Source organism: Erpetoichthys calabaricus, chromosome 7 (assembly GCF_900747795.2).
Source record: "Erpetoichthys calabaricus chromosome 7, fErpCal1.3, whole genome shotgun sequence".
In the NCBI taxonomy this organism is placed as follows: Eukaryota; Metazoa; Chordata; class Cladistia; order Polypteriformes; family Polypteridae; genus Erpetoichthys; species Erpetoichthys calabaricus.
In genome coordinates this window covers 107,044,170-107,056,999 of record NC_041400.2, presented here as the reverse complement: position 1 = coordinate 107,056,999, position 12,830 = coordinate 107,044,170, and the positions used below count along the sequence as shown (strand labels likewise).

At 36.8% G+C, this 12,830-nt stretch overlaps 1 protein-coding gene across 4 annotated transcripts in view; it reads left to right on the top strand.

Annotated features, from left to right (window-relative positions):
- Positions 1-8,095, top strand: part of LOC114654608 (casein kinase I) — a 225,910-nt gene extending 217,815 nt beyond the window's left edge. For all 4 annotated transcript variants that reach the window (XM_028805242.2, XM_028805238.2, XM_028805239.2 and 1 more), the window contains one exon: positions 5,606-8,095. In XM_028805242.2, coding sequence (XP_028661075.2) covers positions 5,606-5,660 — 55 coding nt within the window. In that variant the 3' untranslated portion in view covers positions 5,661-8,095. The remainder of the gene's footprint in view (positions 1-5,605) is intronic.
- The last annotated feature ends 4,735 nt before the right edge of the window (positions 8,096-12,830 follow it).

Genomic DNA, 12,830 nt, shown 5'->3' with positions numbered 1-12,830 from the left:
GGGTTAGTACGGATTTTAAAGCCACCGTAAATAGTTATTACAATGAATTGGATATACAGAGTATCAGGATTAAACTACAGTGAAGTTATGAGAAGGTCATGTTAAAATAATGTGTTTTCAGCAGTTTTTTTAAAGTGCTCCACTGTATTAGCCTGGTGAATTCCTATTGGCAGGCTATTCCAGATTTAAGGTGCATAACAGCAGAAGGCCGCCTCACCACTTCTTTTAAGTTTTGCTCTTGGAATTCTAAGGAGACACGCATTTGAGGATCTAAGGTTACGATTTGGAATATAAGATGTCAGACATTCCGATATATAAGATGGGGCAAGATTATTTAAGGCTTTATAAACCATAAGCAGAATTTTAAAGTCAATCCTGAATGACACAGGTAACCAGTGTAGTGACATCAAAACTGGAGAAATGTGCTCAGATTTTCTTTTCCTAGTTAAGATTCTAGCAGCTGCATTCTGCACTAGTTGCAAACGATTTATGTCTTTTTTTAGTCCTGAGAAGAGTGCGTTACAGTAATCTAGTCAACTGAAAACAAACGCGTGAACTAATTTCTCAGCATCTTTCAATTATATAAGAGGTCTAACTTTTGCTATGTTTCTTAAGTGAAAAAATGCTGTCCTAGTGGTCTGATGATTATGCGATTTAAAATTCAGATTACAGTCAACAGTTACCCCTAAGCTTTTTCCCTCCGTCTTGACTTTTAATCCTAATGCATCCAGTTTGTTTCTAATAGCCTCATTGTATCCATTATTGCCAATCACTAAAATTTCACTTTTCTCTTTATTTAGCTTTACAAAATTACTATTCATCCATTCAGAAATACAAGTAAGACATTGTGTTAGTGAGTCAAGCGAATTGGGGTCATCAGGTGCTATTGATAGGTACAGCTGTCTGTCATCAGCATAGCTGTGGTAGCTCACATTGTGCCCTGAGATAATATGACCTAACGGAAGCATGTAGATTGAGAAGAGCAGTGGACCCAGGATAGAGCCTTGTGGAAAACCATATAGGATATCATGTGTCTTTGAATTATAATTACCACAACTAACAAAGAATTTTCTCCCTGCCAGGTAGGATTCAAACCAATTTAAGACACTGCCAGAGAGGCCCACCCATTGACTAAGGCGATTTCTAAGAATATTATGATCAATGGTGTCGAATGCGGCACTCAGATCTAGGAGGATGAGAACAGATAAATGGCCTCTGTCTGCATTTACCCGCAAGTCATTTACTACTTTAACGAGTGCAGTTTCTGTGCTGTGATTTGTTCTAAAACGTGACTGAAATTTATCAAGAATAGCATGTTTATTGAGGTGGTCATTTAACTGCATAATTACTGCCTTCTTTAGAATTTTACTTAAGAAAGGCAGGTTAGAGATGGGTCTAAAATTTTCAAGAGCAGAGGGGTCAAGATTATTTTTCTTAAGTAGGGGTTTAACTACAGCAGTCTTAAGACAGTCTGGGAAGACCCCCATATCTAATGACGAATTTACTATGTCAAGAATATTATCAATTAGCACGCCCGATACTTCTTTGAAAAAACTTGTTGGTATTGAGTCAAGGATGCAGGTGGAGGGTTTCAGTTGAGAAATTATTTTATGTAAGTCAGGTAAATCTATCCTGGTGAAAGAATTTAATTTGTTTGTAACGGAGTACTGGGGTTTAGGAGGATCCTCAGTGTTGGGGAGATATACTATGTTATTTCTAATATCATTAATTTTTTGATTGAAAAATACTGCAATAGCCTCACAGGTTTTACTGGAAGTACTTTGGAGGCATTCCTTTGAGTTACTTGGGTTTAGCAGACGATCAATCATCGAGAATAAGACTCTGGGATTACTAGCATTGTTATTTATAATCTTAGAGAAATAGCAGCGCCTCTCAAGACGGACTGTGTTATTTTATTCTGTTATTTTAACCTTTAATTCATAGTGGATAGTTAGTTTAGTTTTCCTCCATTTACGCTCAGCTCTACGGCATGTACTCTAGATCAGACACTCTTTGGGTCTTCCGTGGTATAACAATGCTAGAAGATTTTTTAACTGTCTTTTCAGGTGCAACTATGTCAACAGCAGCTCTCACTTTAGTATTAAATTCTTTCCACCTTACTATTTACATTATCCTCGCTATTATAGTTGGCACTATAAACGGACTGATTGCTTAGAATGTTTGTAAGTTTTACAGCTGCTGATGAGTCAAAGAAGCGTTTTTAAACAATATGCTTCTCATGAATGTTTTCTATCAATATTTCTACATTAAATAGTAGAAGAAAATGGTCTGATAGACCAATATCAATGACCTGCCTTACATCAACTTTTAGTCCTTTAGTATTTACTAAGTCTAACGTATGACCTGCTTTATGTGTAGGCAGATTAACGAGCTGTCTCAAATCAAAAGAGTCCAGGAGGTTCATAAATTCTTTTACTTTTTGGTCACACTGATTATCTACATGAAAGTTAAAGTCGCAGACTATTAAGAGTATGTCATAGTTCATAATTAAAATTGACATTAAGTCAGAGAATTCCTCAAAGAAAGACGCGTTAAATTTAGGAGGTCTATATACGGATAATACTAGATAATACTTATAATATTTAAGAGATTAAGTGTTTAAGTGCATTTTGTATGTTGTATAGTATGATCAAGAGGATTCAAACTACTTTTTGATACATTTTGTGCTAGAAAATGGAGTCTTAAGTTTTTATACCGCACTAATGACTTACTTTATATTCTCAGTAGTCTGCATATGGTTGCCATTTTGCTATATCATCAGCACTTTTAAAACTGAGAAAGATTTAATATCCATTTTAAAATGGTCCAATAGTTTACTAATAAAAACTGCTGTGGTATGTTCACCTATTCTGACTCTTTTTAGGACCCTTGCCTTGGTACTTTGGATTGACTATACAGTGCAGTAGCAACACCATAGGCCATTGAATATGTTAGAGATATACATTAGTAAATTAATTTTCTTAACATGTTACCCTGGACCTAATATCAAATGTATTTTTGACTCTCAAACAGTACGCAGGAAATGTGCTTCCTCCACATTCCTGTTTGTTCCCATAAATATACTTCAGTTTTCTTTTGTATTTTTCTGCACTTTTTCTCCTGTGTGATATACAGAAATAGCTTGCATGTCTGGCAATTCCCTGTAGACTGTTGTGCCTGGTGCTGTTTATCCTGCTTGTGCACTGGGCCATCTAACTCTCATAGAACCCCCTACCTCCAGATCAAACAAGATAGCAAAGTGATCCTGATCACTTGAAGAAGCAACATCATTCATTTTAGGGAGTAGTTAATCTATAGTTAGCAAGTGGTATATTTCTGCCACCTCTGTCCCTGCAGAGGTCGCTGTAACGTTTCAGGAAGTTGTGTTCTCTCCCATCTCCTCAGGCTGCCTATAGATTTACTTTGAAAGAGAGGCCAATGATAGTCTGTCGCTGAAATACAGAAACCTTTGTATTCAGAATGATAGACAGTGCATATTTGGGTAGAGGAACACAACAGCTGATAGTGTTGCATTGCTGTCATAATATTAAAGTGACTTGATTAGTAGTGTGTAAAACTATCTCTGAGCAGTGCCTGCTACTGGGACTTGTGATAAATTAAAATTGTTGCAATAAACTAGGAATAAAATGTGGTATTTATATTTTTGATACAGTATGTTCCCAAAAGATCAGTTCCATAAACTTTATAGAGACTCACACAAACATCTATACAGAATTATGGAACATTTGTTTTTTCAAAATGTAACTATTTCATGAATAGCTAGGCATCAAAGAAATAATGTTTTTATCCAGTTTTATTTTATATCTTTCCTACTTATTTTTTAGTTTTCATTGGAGGTGTTGCATTCAACACCTTTGCCTGTTTTGTTGGTACCCGTGTCTGCCGAATTACTCTAAGCTCAGTAAATTTTTCTATCTCTCTGTTTAAATTTGTTACATAAGGAAAAACAAAGCTTTTGTTTCATTACTGCAGTAATCACAGATAATAATACTTGTATATAGGTATGTCATTTTTAATGGTTCTAAATAATGCATTTCATGTGAGTGGTTTTTGATGTCTGAGCTGTTATTCTATATAATAGTATCGTAAATACAGCATTTGATAGCTTTGCTCATATGTTGCATCCAGTGCATACAGTATGGAAAGGTATTTTACAGGGAAAACTTTATATCCCAAAAACGGTGAACTAACACCTCATTATTAAAAAAAAAAAAAAAAGAAAAGAAAAAACGCCACCTATACAATTTGCCATTATGTACTTTTATTGATTGATACTGTCTTATCTTATTACTAAATTTTAATCAAAAAAGTAATATGATTGTATATTTAACTTCCTCCAATTTACATTGACCTTCATAGACCTTAACAGACTAAAGATCACCAGGGCAAGATATTTTTAAATGTTAATGAAAAATGAACACATTTTACGTTGAATATCCACAACTATTCCAAATAGGAAGCTCAATTCACAGATTCAATATGAAAATAAAAGGAGTGATGCAGTTTACCCCTTAGCTGATACACTGAATAATTAATACAAAAGAAAACTATGAAGAGGGCTATTTTTGTTGATGCTTGTAACATTTCAGCGCAGAACAGAGAGGGTTCGAAATGGAAGGATGAGAGCTTACGTTGCATAGACATGTCACTTCTGGTATGATATGAATTTAGTGGCTTGTGTAATTATCTGACTTCTAACAATGTGTTTTATTCTTGAATAAAAGCACACTTGTTTTGTTGGTTTGTTCAAGACTCAAATCAAACGTACATTTTTATAATGTTATAGTAACAATAAAAACAACCCACCACTCAAAGTTTTAAATTCAGGGAGGACCTCACATCAAACCGCCAACGTCTCGATTACGAAGCAGCAGTTCTTATCCTTGCACCATCGAAGCAGATTATTTGTGAGAGTGTCAACCACTATGGTAGTAGTTTGCAGCAACTTTTACTTTGTTAATGTTAAATATCCGTTAACCTTAATTACTGCTGCTTTAACAGTATCTACTTCATCTATGTCATGCTCAAACAATGTTTAGTAATGTCACAGCTGATCTTTAACGTTGCAAAATAAGAGCTTGCGGTGCATGTTCAATCTAAACCTGAAAGACTACATGTGTTTTTCAATGAATTACTATTTTCTTGTACATTACCTTTATTACTTTCTTTCAAAAGATGTTGGAAGAAATTTTGACCTCTATAACCCCCAGCTGAATTTTATTTTCACATTAATGACTTGAAATAAGTTAAGATTTTATGATTTTTATGGGGCTGTACTACTATATTCCTCATTGTTGCCCATCTTTGCTGGCTAAAACCTATAATTCTTTAAATGTAAGATTGTCGTACAATTCCAGGCTTAAAAGATGAGATAATTAAGAAATATTTTGATGGGAGGTAATGTCACTGGTTTGAGGACATTTTACATGTTTTTTATTCTGAACTTGAATTGTATCAAGGTGTACTGAATAGAAGTAAATAACTTAAACACTGTATGTTATGTTACTTAACTTTGCCTAGGAGCATACTTAAAAGTCTAAAGGCTTTGAATTCATATACATTTCTCATTTCTGGTTACTTGCAGGTGCTGCTGTTTTTTCAAAAGAAGAAAAAGGAAAACAATTCAGCGCCACAAATGACTCTGGAAGCGGACAGACCAAGGGGAGTTGCTTACGCATTCATCTGCTGTCTCGTGAAAAAACAAAAAAAACAAAAAAAAAATCATCTCTGCAGTGACAAAAGAGGATTTGTAATTAAAGGATTTCTCTTTAGACTTTTTTTTTTTTTTTTTTTTTTTTGATTTCCCGGTCATTAAAAGCTTTGAAGTCATCAGGGTTTTTCCTTTAAAAAGTTAAAGATTGGACAGCCACATATTGTTTGGCATTTATAACAGTTGCCAACATAAGGAAAAGATGGTTGATTTTTTTTTCCTTGCTATATGTTGAAGTAATACAAGGAAGATTAGAATCAAAACTACTGCAGGTCAGACTCTGATTTCTTGGGAAATGTTCTCCGAGTCTCTTGGATGGAAGATACCCCTTTCTTTGTAGCTATTTTGTTTCAATTACTGCACTGATTTTTTAATTTATTCTTTTTTATTTTGTTCAGTATTGACAAATGGTACTGTACTCTTCTGTTGTTGTGAAGCATTACTTTTTATTTTTCCTTTCTGATATACAGTTGGTACAGTCACTGTTGAGAGGTACCTAGCAATGAGTTAACAGTTGTTGAGCCTGGGCCCATTTACTAGGATGGCCTTGGACTCGTTCCTACTTCTGTTGTACCTCAAATGGAGATGCAGTGTAGTAGAAACAGCAGCATGTGCTTGTACAATATTACAAAGTGTTTGTATTATGTAACTTGTGCTTCCTGAAGACTTTTGCAGGGACTGAAAGATACTGTATGTCGGTAAAGTGGAGTGTGCTTTAAACATGGAACTACACAAACAAAAGTGCATTTTAGGGAGTAAAGTTCAGATTTGGAGCAAAAAGGGACATTGGGATGTACTGATGAATGTATACCTGGACAACTGGGGTAGTGTTTAGACCAAATGTCTTTTAAAACTGGAGATTTGCCTGTTGCTGGACAACACTGATTACCCTATGTTAGATGACAACTTGGATGTGCCATTAAATGGTGTTAAAATTTGCCTGTACACAATTTGCGCTTTGGTTAATGGTATATCAAGAACACAATGGAATTGAGTCAGATAATACTGCCTTCTGCATATAATAGGTATAGTACCTGAACTCTACTATTTATCTCTGACACTGCCAGGTAAATGTTTCTAATGACAGTCAGAGGTGTTAAGATAGAGACGAGCCAGGTACTTTATTCCCACAGTCCCTTGAAGTGCCTGCATTATGAACAAACCAGCTCTTCTATGATAAAGGCAATTCATTCCACATTTCATTCTGTGCTTTGACATCGACAATAATGGGAAAGGTGTGCTTGAGTGATTCCAAGACATCTTTTGCTTTAGATGACAAAGACAATTGGGAGGTGATGCAGAAAATTGCAAGCGACTGTGGCCCATCTAAAGATTAGTTGTACAATATTAATGTTAAATATTGTCATCGAGGACACATGGAAAAGTTAACAGCTGTACATTGTGCCATTATTTAATAATGAAACAATTGATGAGCTGAAGCATTGATGCATGCACACCTTTGGGTTCATTATTGTATTTAGTTTACACTGATCTTTTATTTAATTCATTACAAAAAAAAATAACTGTGAACAGGCAGCCAAGAAACAACAGATTGGCTGAACTGGGGGCATATGAGTTGTACATTTTTTCATGCAATCCAATAGTCCTCATTTTCTGTAGCAGTCACTTTGACATTTCACTACATTTCTGAAACCTTACATGGGCTTCATTTTCAATCTTGTTGTAAAGTGTTTTATCCCCTGACGAGAACTGTCAAAACATTCTTATGATGTTAATTTCTTACATTATAAAACTGACACTGTAAACTCCTACCTTTTGGGCTTCAGGAAAGGTTTGGGGATGTTAGGGTGGGTTAATAAACATGTGAAAACCACCTCAGTTACTACAGTATTTGACCAAATCTTTCTTTCCTGTTTAATTATTTGTAAATAAGTGCAGTATGAGTTCTAAATTCATGAAACCATACATTAATTCTGTTCACTTTTTTTGTAGAGCCCCCCTTTTTTGCCTGTACAGTGTTTATACAATCTGGATTTGTCACAGGTATCAAGGTGTGTGTGTGCGCGTGTGTATAATTAATCTAATTATGGACTATAACCTTCAAAAAAAGAAAAGAAAATCTCTTTGTTTTGCTGCAATGGAGACCAGTGCATATATACTTGCTTTTTAGCAATATCTCCAAGTAATGCTATTGTATATCCAGGAAGATGTCTTTCTGGAATTACATACTGGTCACAACTGGATAAAGCAGCTAGATTTGGTTAAGGCCAACAATATTGTGCATTCATGGCTTTCCTGTTCATACTAATGAAGTCAACTTTGCCTGACTGTCTAAGTAATGTAATACATCCCTGTTTAAGAATATGTAACTGAGGAAAAATTAATAAAAGTAGTTTTTTTTAACTGTGTTTTGTTTAATTAAGGAACATTATAATGGTTTTGAAATTTGGACATTCAAAGGCCATGCTTGTGGAAAGTAAGTATAAAGATACCCTCATATCTGAAAGTTAAGTTGGAAAGTAAAGGCAATTTGGAAATTACATGGTAACCACAATGAATATAAGCTGATGCAGTACAACACGCTTGCAGTGGCTTATGGGTAATTCAAACACATATAGTGTTCTGCCAATAGTCCAGTTGATGGCAGTTTCAAATGAACATGGATGTTCCACTACAGGGTTGCAACATTGTTGAACAATACGCCAAAGTTGGATTTCTGTGTGTAGAGGGAGTGAAACCTGCTCAAATTTAAAGAAAGATGGTTGCTCTGGACAGAAGTGAAAACGGCACGACTCAAAGTGGAGTTTATGAGTGGGCAGAAAGTTTTAAAGCAGGAAGAACAAGTATAACTGACAAACCTCACACTGGTCGACCATTAACATCACACACACAAGAACACATTGACATGGCAAATGCATTCATCTGAAAGGACCGATGGATTATGTTTTCCGCTGTTGATGCACATTTTGATATCAGCTATGGACCTGCATATGGTACCGTAAAGATGGGTAATCAAACCTGCATAAACCAACATCCTTCAGTGAATTTCAGCAGATTTCACTCCTTCGGCCCAAAGAAGCCTCATTACAGTACAATGAAGCGCCCATGTTCTCTTGACATTGGCTTCAACTAGACTAACTACAAGAGCGCAGCGCCCTGTGTGTTTGAAAAACGTATATGCCATTGAGAATGTGATGCATTACATCATCTTCTGTTTGTTGAAGTTACCGGGTAATTTTCATATTGTCTGTACTTTCTGATTTACCCTCAAATTCAGAAACGGCGCTTTGCTAGAGCCAGAACATATGGTAAGGTCCATGGAATTGCAATGGAAGTATGCAGACATTCACTTTTGTATCTCATAAGAATGACTTATGAATGCTTTGAAATTACTTTTTTTTTTTTTTTTTTTAAACTGACTGATATGTTATTAGAAAACCCCCACAATTGATATACCATTCAACTCTTGAGGTCTAGTTATGCAAGATAATGAGCTTTCTGGGGTTCTCCCTAATTTTTAGTCCATTCTTAGAACACATTTTTTGTAGGAAATTACAGCCTTATGGTAATGAGTAAATCAATAGTGTTTTCTGCAGAAAAGGACTTGAAGTTGTGCATGCCACATCAACCGATCCCAGGTGTTTACCCCCTAATGGGATTCTAGGGGTAAAAGTTGCTCTTTTTCATAAATGTAAAATTTTAATACAGGCATGTGTAGTGTTTTTATGTTATTTTAAGGTTATTGATCATGAATATTTTTGATAAAAAATTTCCTCAACATTAACTTTTACAACTTAAGCATTTGTGTGATTTTATTTGTAACCTCTTTTACTTTTGTGTTGGCAGGAGAAAAAAAATGAGTGGGACAAGTTTGGGGTGTGGTAGTAACTTTTTTTTTTTTTTTTTATGAACTGACTATAATTTAGACCATGCATTGATCCAAAAGGAAAGAGCGTGCTGTATTATAGATTTCTGTGCAAGATGTGATTGTGAAACATCCCAGATTTCAATATTAACATTTTTTCCAGGGAAGACTGAATTGGATACAATACCTGTCTTTTTCATCCTGCCATTGTATAGTAAATAGCTCTTTGTGCATTTGTTGCATATTTTCATTATTTTGCTTAAAAATTCAATTTTTGTGTTGCAATTATACAAGGTACAGTGCAAGTCCTTTGGGATGTAGACCCAAGCATGATAAATCAGTGATGTGGCTTAGCGAGAAAGTAAAGATGTTAGATAAACTTTGTGCCTGAACGTCGGCAGCCACTTTCTGCTGCATGTTTGTTGCTGATGAATCAACTGGTTAGAGACCACGAGGCTGCTGATCCCGTCATTGATTGCAGCCTCGAGGCTAAACATAATCTCACCTGCTTTCCCAAGGAAGAGATCTTAAGTGGTGCATGAAGTAGATGTCGCTGATAGACCATTTTAAGCTGGTGTGTCCTTTAGGATCACCATTTCCATCCTCCCACCATGCAGGACAGATTGTTGGAGAGGTTGAGACTTCGCCAGTGTCTATCAATAGCAACAGCTGAAATGTTTTTTTTTTTAATTCAGATTTTAGCAGAAAAGGTCACAGAAGTCTATGGAATGACTAGTGAAAAAAATGTCTGTGTACCTTATTTCATGGGTTATTCCATGGTTACTGTTATGAAAAGTTGATATTTTCAAAAACTGTCCCGGAAGAGCTAGAAGAAGTGGCTGAGGAGAGGGAAGTCTGGGCATCTCTGCTCAAGCTGCTGCCCCCGCGACCCGACCTCGGATAAGCGGAAGAGAATGGATGGATGGATGGATGGATGTTTCATTATAAAGAATTCCATGAAGAAAATTTAATTTTGAACAATCTCTAGTACTAACGATTACAGTTTTTGGTGGTTGCTGGAACCTATCCCCCTTTTTTCCCCCCTGATAGGTTCAACATATTAACATTCGCGTGGACCCCAAAGTACAAGATAGAGTGGACCACCTCTACATTCACTCCTTGAATAGTGGCCGGACATAGAGATTCTTCAATGCTTTGAAAGTCTACAAGCAGTTCCTTGGTTTTGCTGATGTTAAGATGCAGACAATTTTCTTTGCACTGAGAAACAAATTTCTCCACCTAACTCCTGTTTCATCCCCTTTATTATTACACCCCATAAGTGTAGAATCATCTGCGACTTTCTGCAAGTGACATGACCAGGTCTTATATTTGTATTCCAAGGCGTAAAGAGAAAAGGTGATAGGACTGTTCCGTGTGGTGGTCCAGTGTTGGTCACATCCATATCAGAAACACAGTCCTTGGACTCACTGCGGTCTGCCTGACTGATACTTCATTGTCCAGGATGCCATAGGCTCATCCACCTGCATATCTCTGAGATGACCCTTTAACAGGGATGGGATGGCTGGGTGGTACTGAAGGCACTGAATAAATCAAAAACATAATCCTCACAAGTGCTGCTAGCTTTGTCCAGATGAGAGTAAGCCTTGTGGAGCAGATAGATAATTGTATCCTCCATTCCAGTCTTTGTCCGATAGGTAAACTATAGTGGGTCAATGTGGTCTACCACAAGAGGACTCAGTGCAGGACCAAAAGGCCTTCATGTTGTGAGAACTAAGTGCCACTGGTCTGTAGTCATTAGGTGAAGAGGTGCCTGCCGTCTTTGGAACAGGAGCAATGCAGGATGTTTTCCACATCAGTGGCACTTTTTGAAGCCTTCCGGACAAACAACAGGAGACAGAGGACGCCACAAAGTTGGTTAGCACAGGCCTTAAGAACTTGAGGACTGACTTCATCTGGTCCTGCAGTTTTTCCTGTGTGTAGCTTTCTTAGTTGGTCTTCATTTATTGACAGTCCACACTGATGGCCAGAGGTGGATTGTTGAGTCCTGTAATTATACCCAGCCCATTCCAGACATCCCTCATGTTGTTCTGAGTGAGTTTTAGGTTTGTAAGCATCCTTCCTTTCACTCAGCTTTTTCTTTAGCACATGCTGTATGTCCTTCAGAGCCTCTTTATCAACAGATTTGAATGCTCTCTTTTTCTCATTCAGGAGACCTTCTAGCTCCTTTGTAATCCAGTGCTTGTTTTTTTGGAAAGCAATACACTGTCTTTGTGGGTACCACAGTGTAAACAGAGTCTGTGATGCACTGACAGAGTCCCTCAATATTGACGCCATGTGCCTTGCACATCATTTCCGAATCTGTCACTTGGAAGCAATTATTCAGTGTCACTCTATTCTGGCCGTAACAGCAATGTTGCCATCTCATAACAGTTGTAGCTAGTAATAAGGTTAGGTTGTGGTCAGATTTGCCTAAAGGAGCCAGTAGTTTACACTTAAAGGAATCTTTAACGTTTGAATACAGCAGGTCCAGCTTGTTTCCTTGAGGAGAACTTGTCACAAACTGATAGAAATTTGTAATCTTTTGTTCTAATGCCAAATGGTTGAAGTCACAACTTCAGGGTCGGAGTGAGTCAGCATTAAAGTGTGGGTGACAGAATGAATCATTTTGTTGCTAGGTTCCCATTTGCCGAGGGAGGAATATCAACATTAATAAGGATGATGTAATTTATCTCGCTGGGCAAATAACATGGATTCTGAGAGCCAGAATTTTGATGTCTGAATTACAAAATGTAATTTTAATTGTAATATGCTCACATATAGACAACCAGTCCCTCCCCTTTCTCTTTTTTTTCACACTGCACTGGGTCTCTGTCTATTCGAATAAGATTAAATATATGCAGCATTAAAATAGTGCCAAGTACAGTATAGCAGGAATAAGCCAGCTCTCCATAAACTACAAAATGTCAATGTACTTGTATGCTCCATGGCCTGCTATAAGTGCAGACAGTTCATTCATCTTATTTGATAGTGATTGAACATTTCCCATTACAATAGATGGTAAACCAGTTCTGAAACCTTTTCGCCTTTCTTTTACTATAATGCTAGCATGTTGCCCTCTCCGTCTGTGGAAAAACAGCTGTTGCAGTCAAATTTAACTGTGCTGCTTAGGGTCCTAATCGCAGTGCAAGAGCTGATTATGGAAGGATTCAATACACCCCACTTTCATTTTCTCAGCTTCTCTTCCTGTTTCAGGTGGTGTAGACATAAGGCATCCTTCAGGTCCTCTTTGTGACTCCATCCAGGTTCACCGCC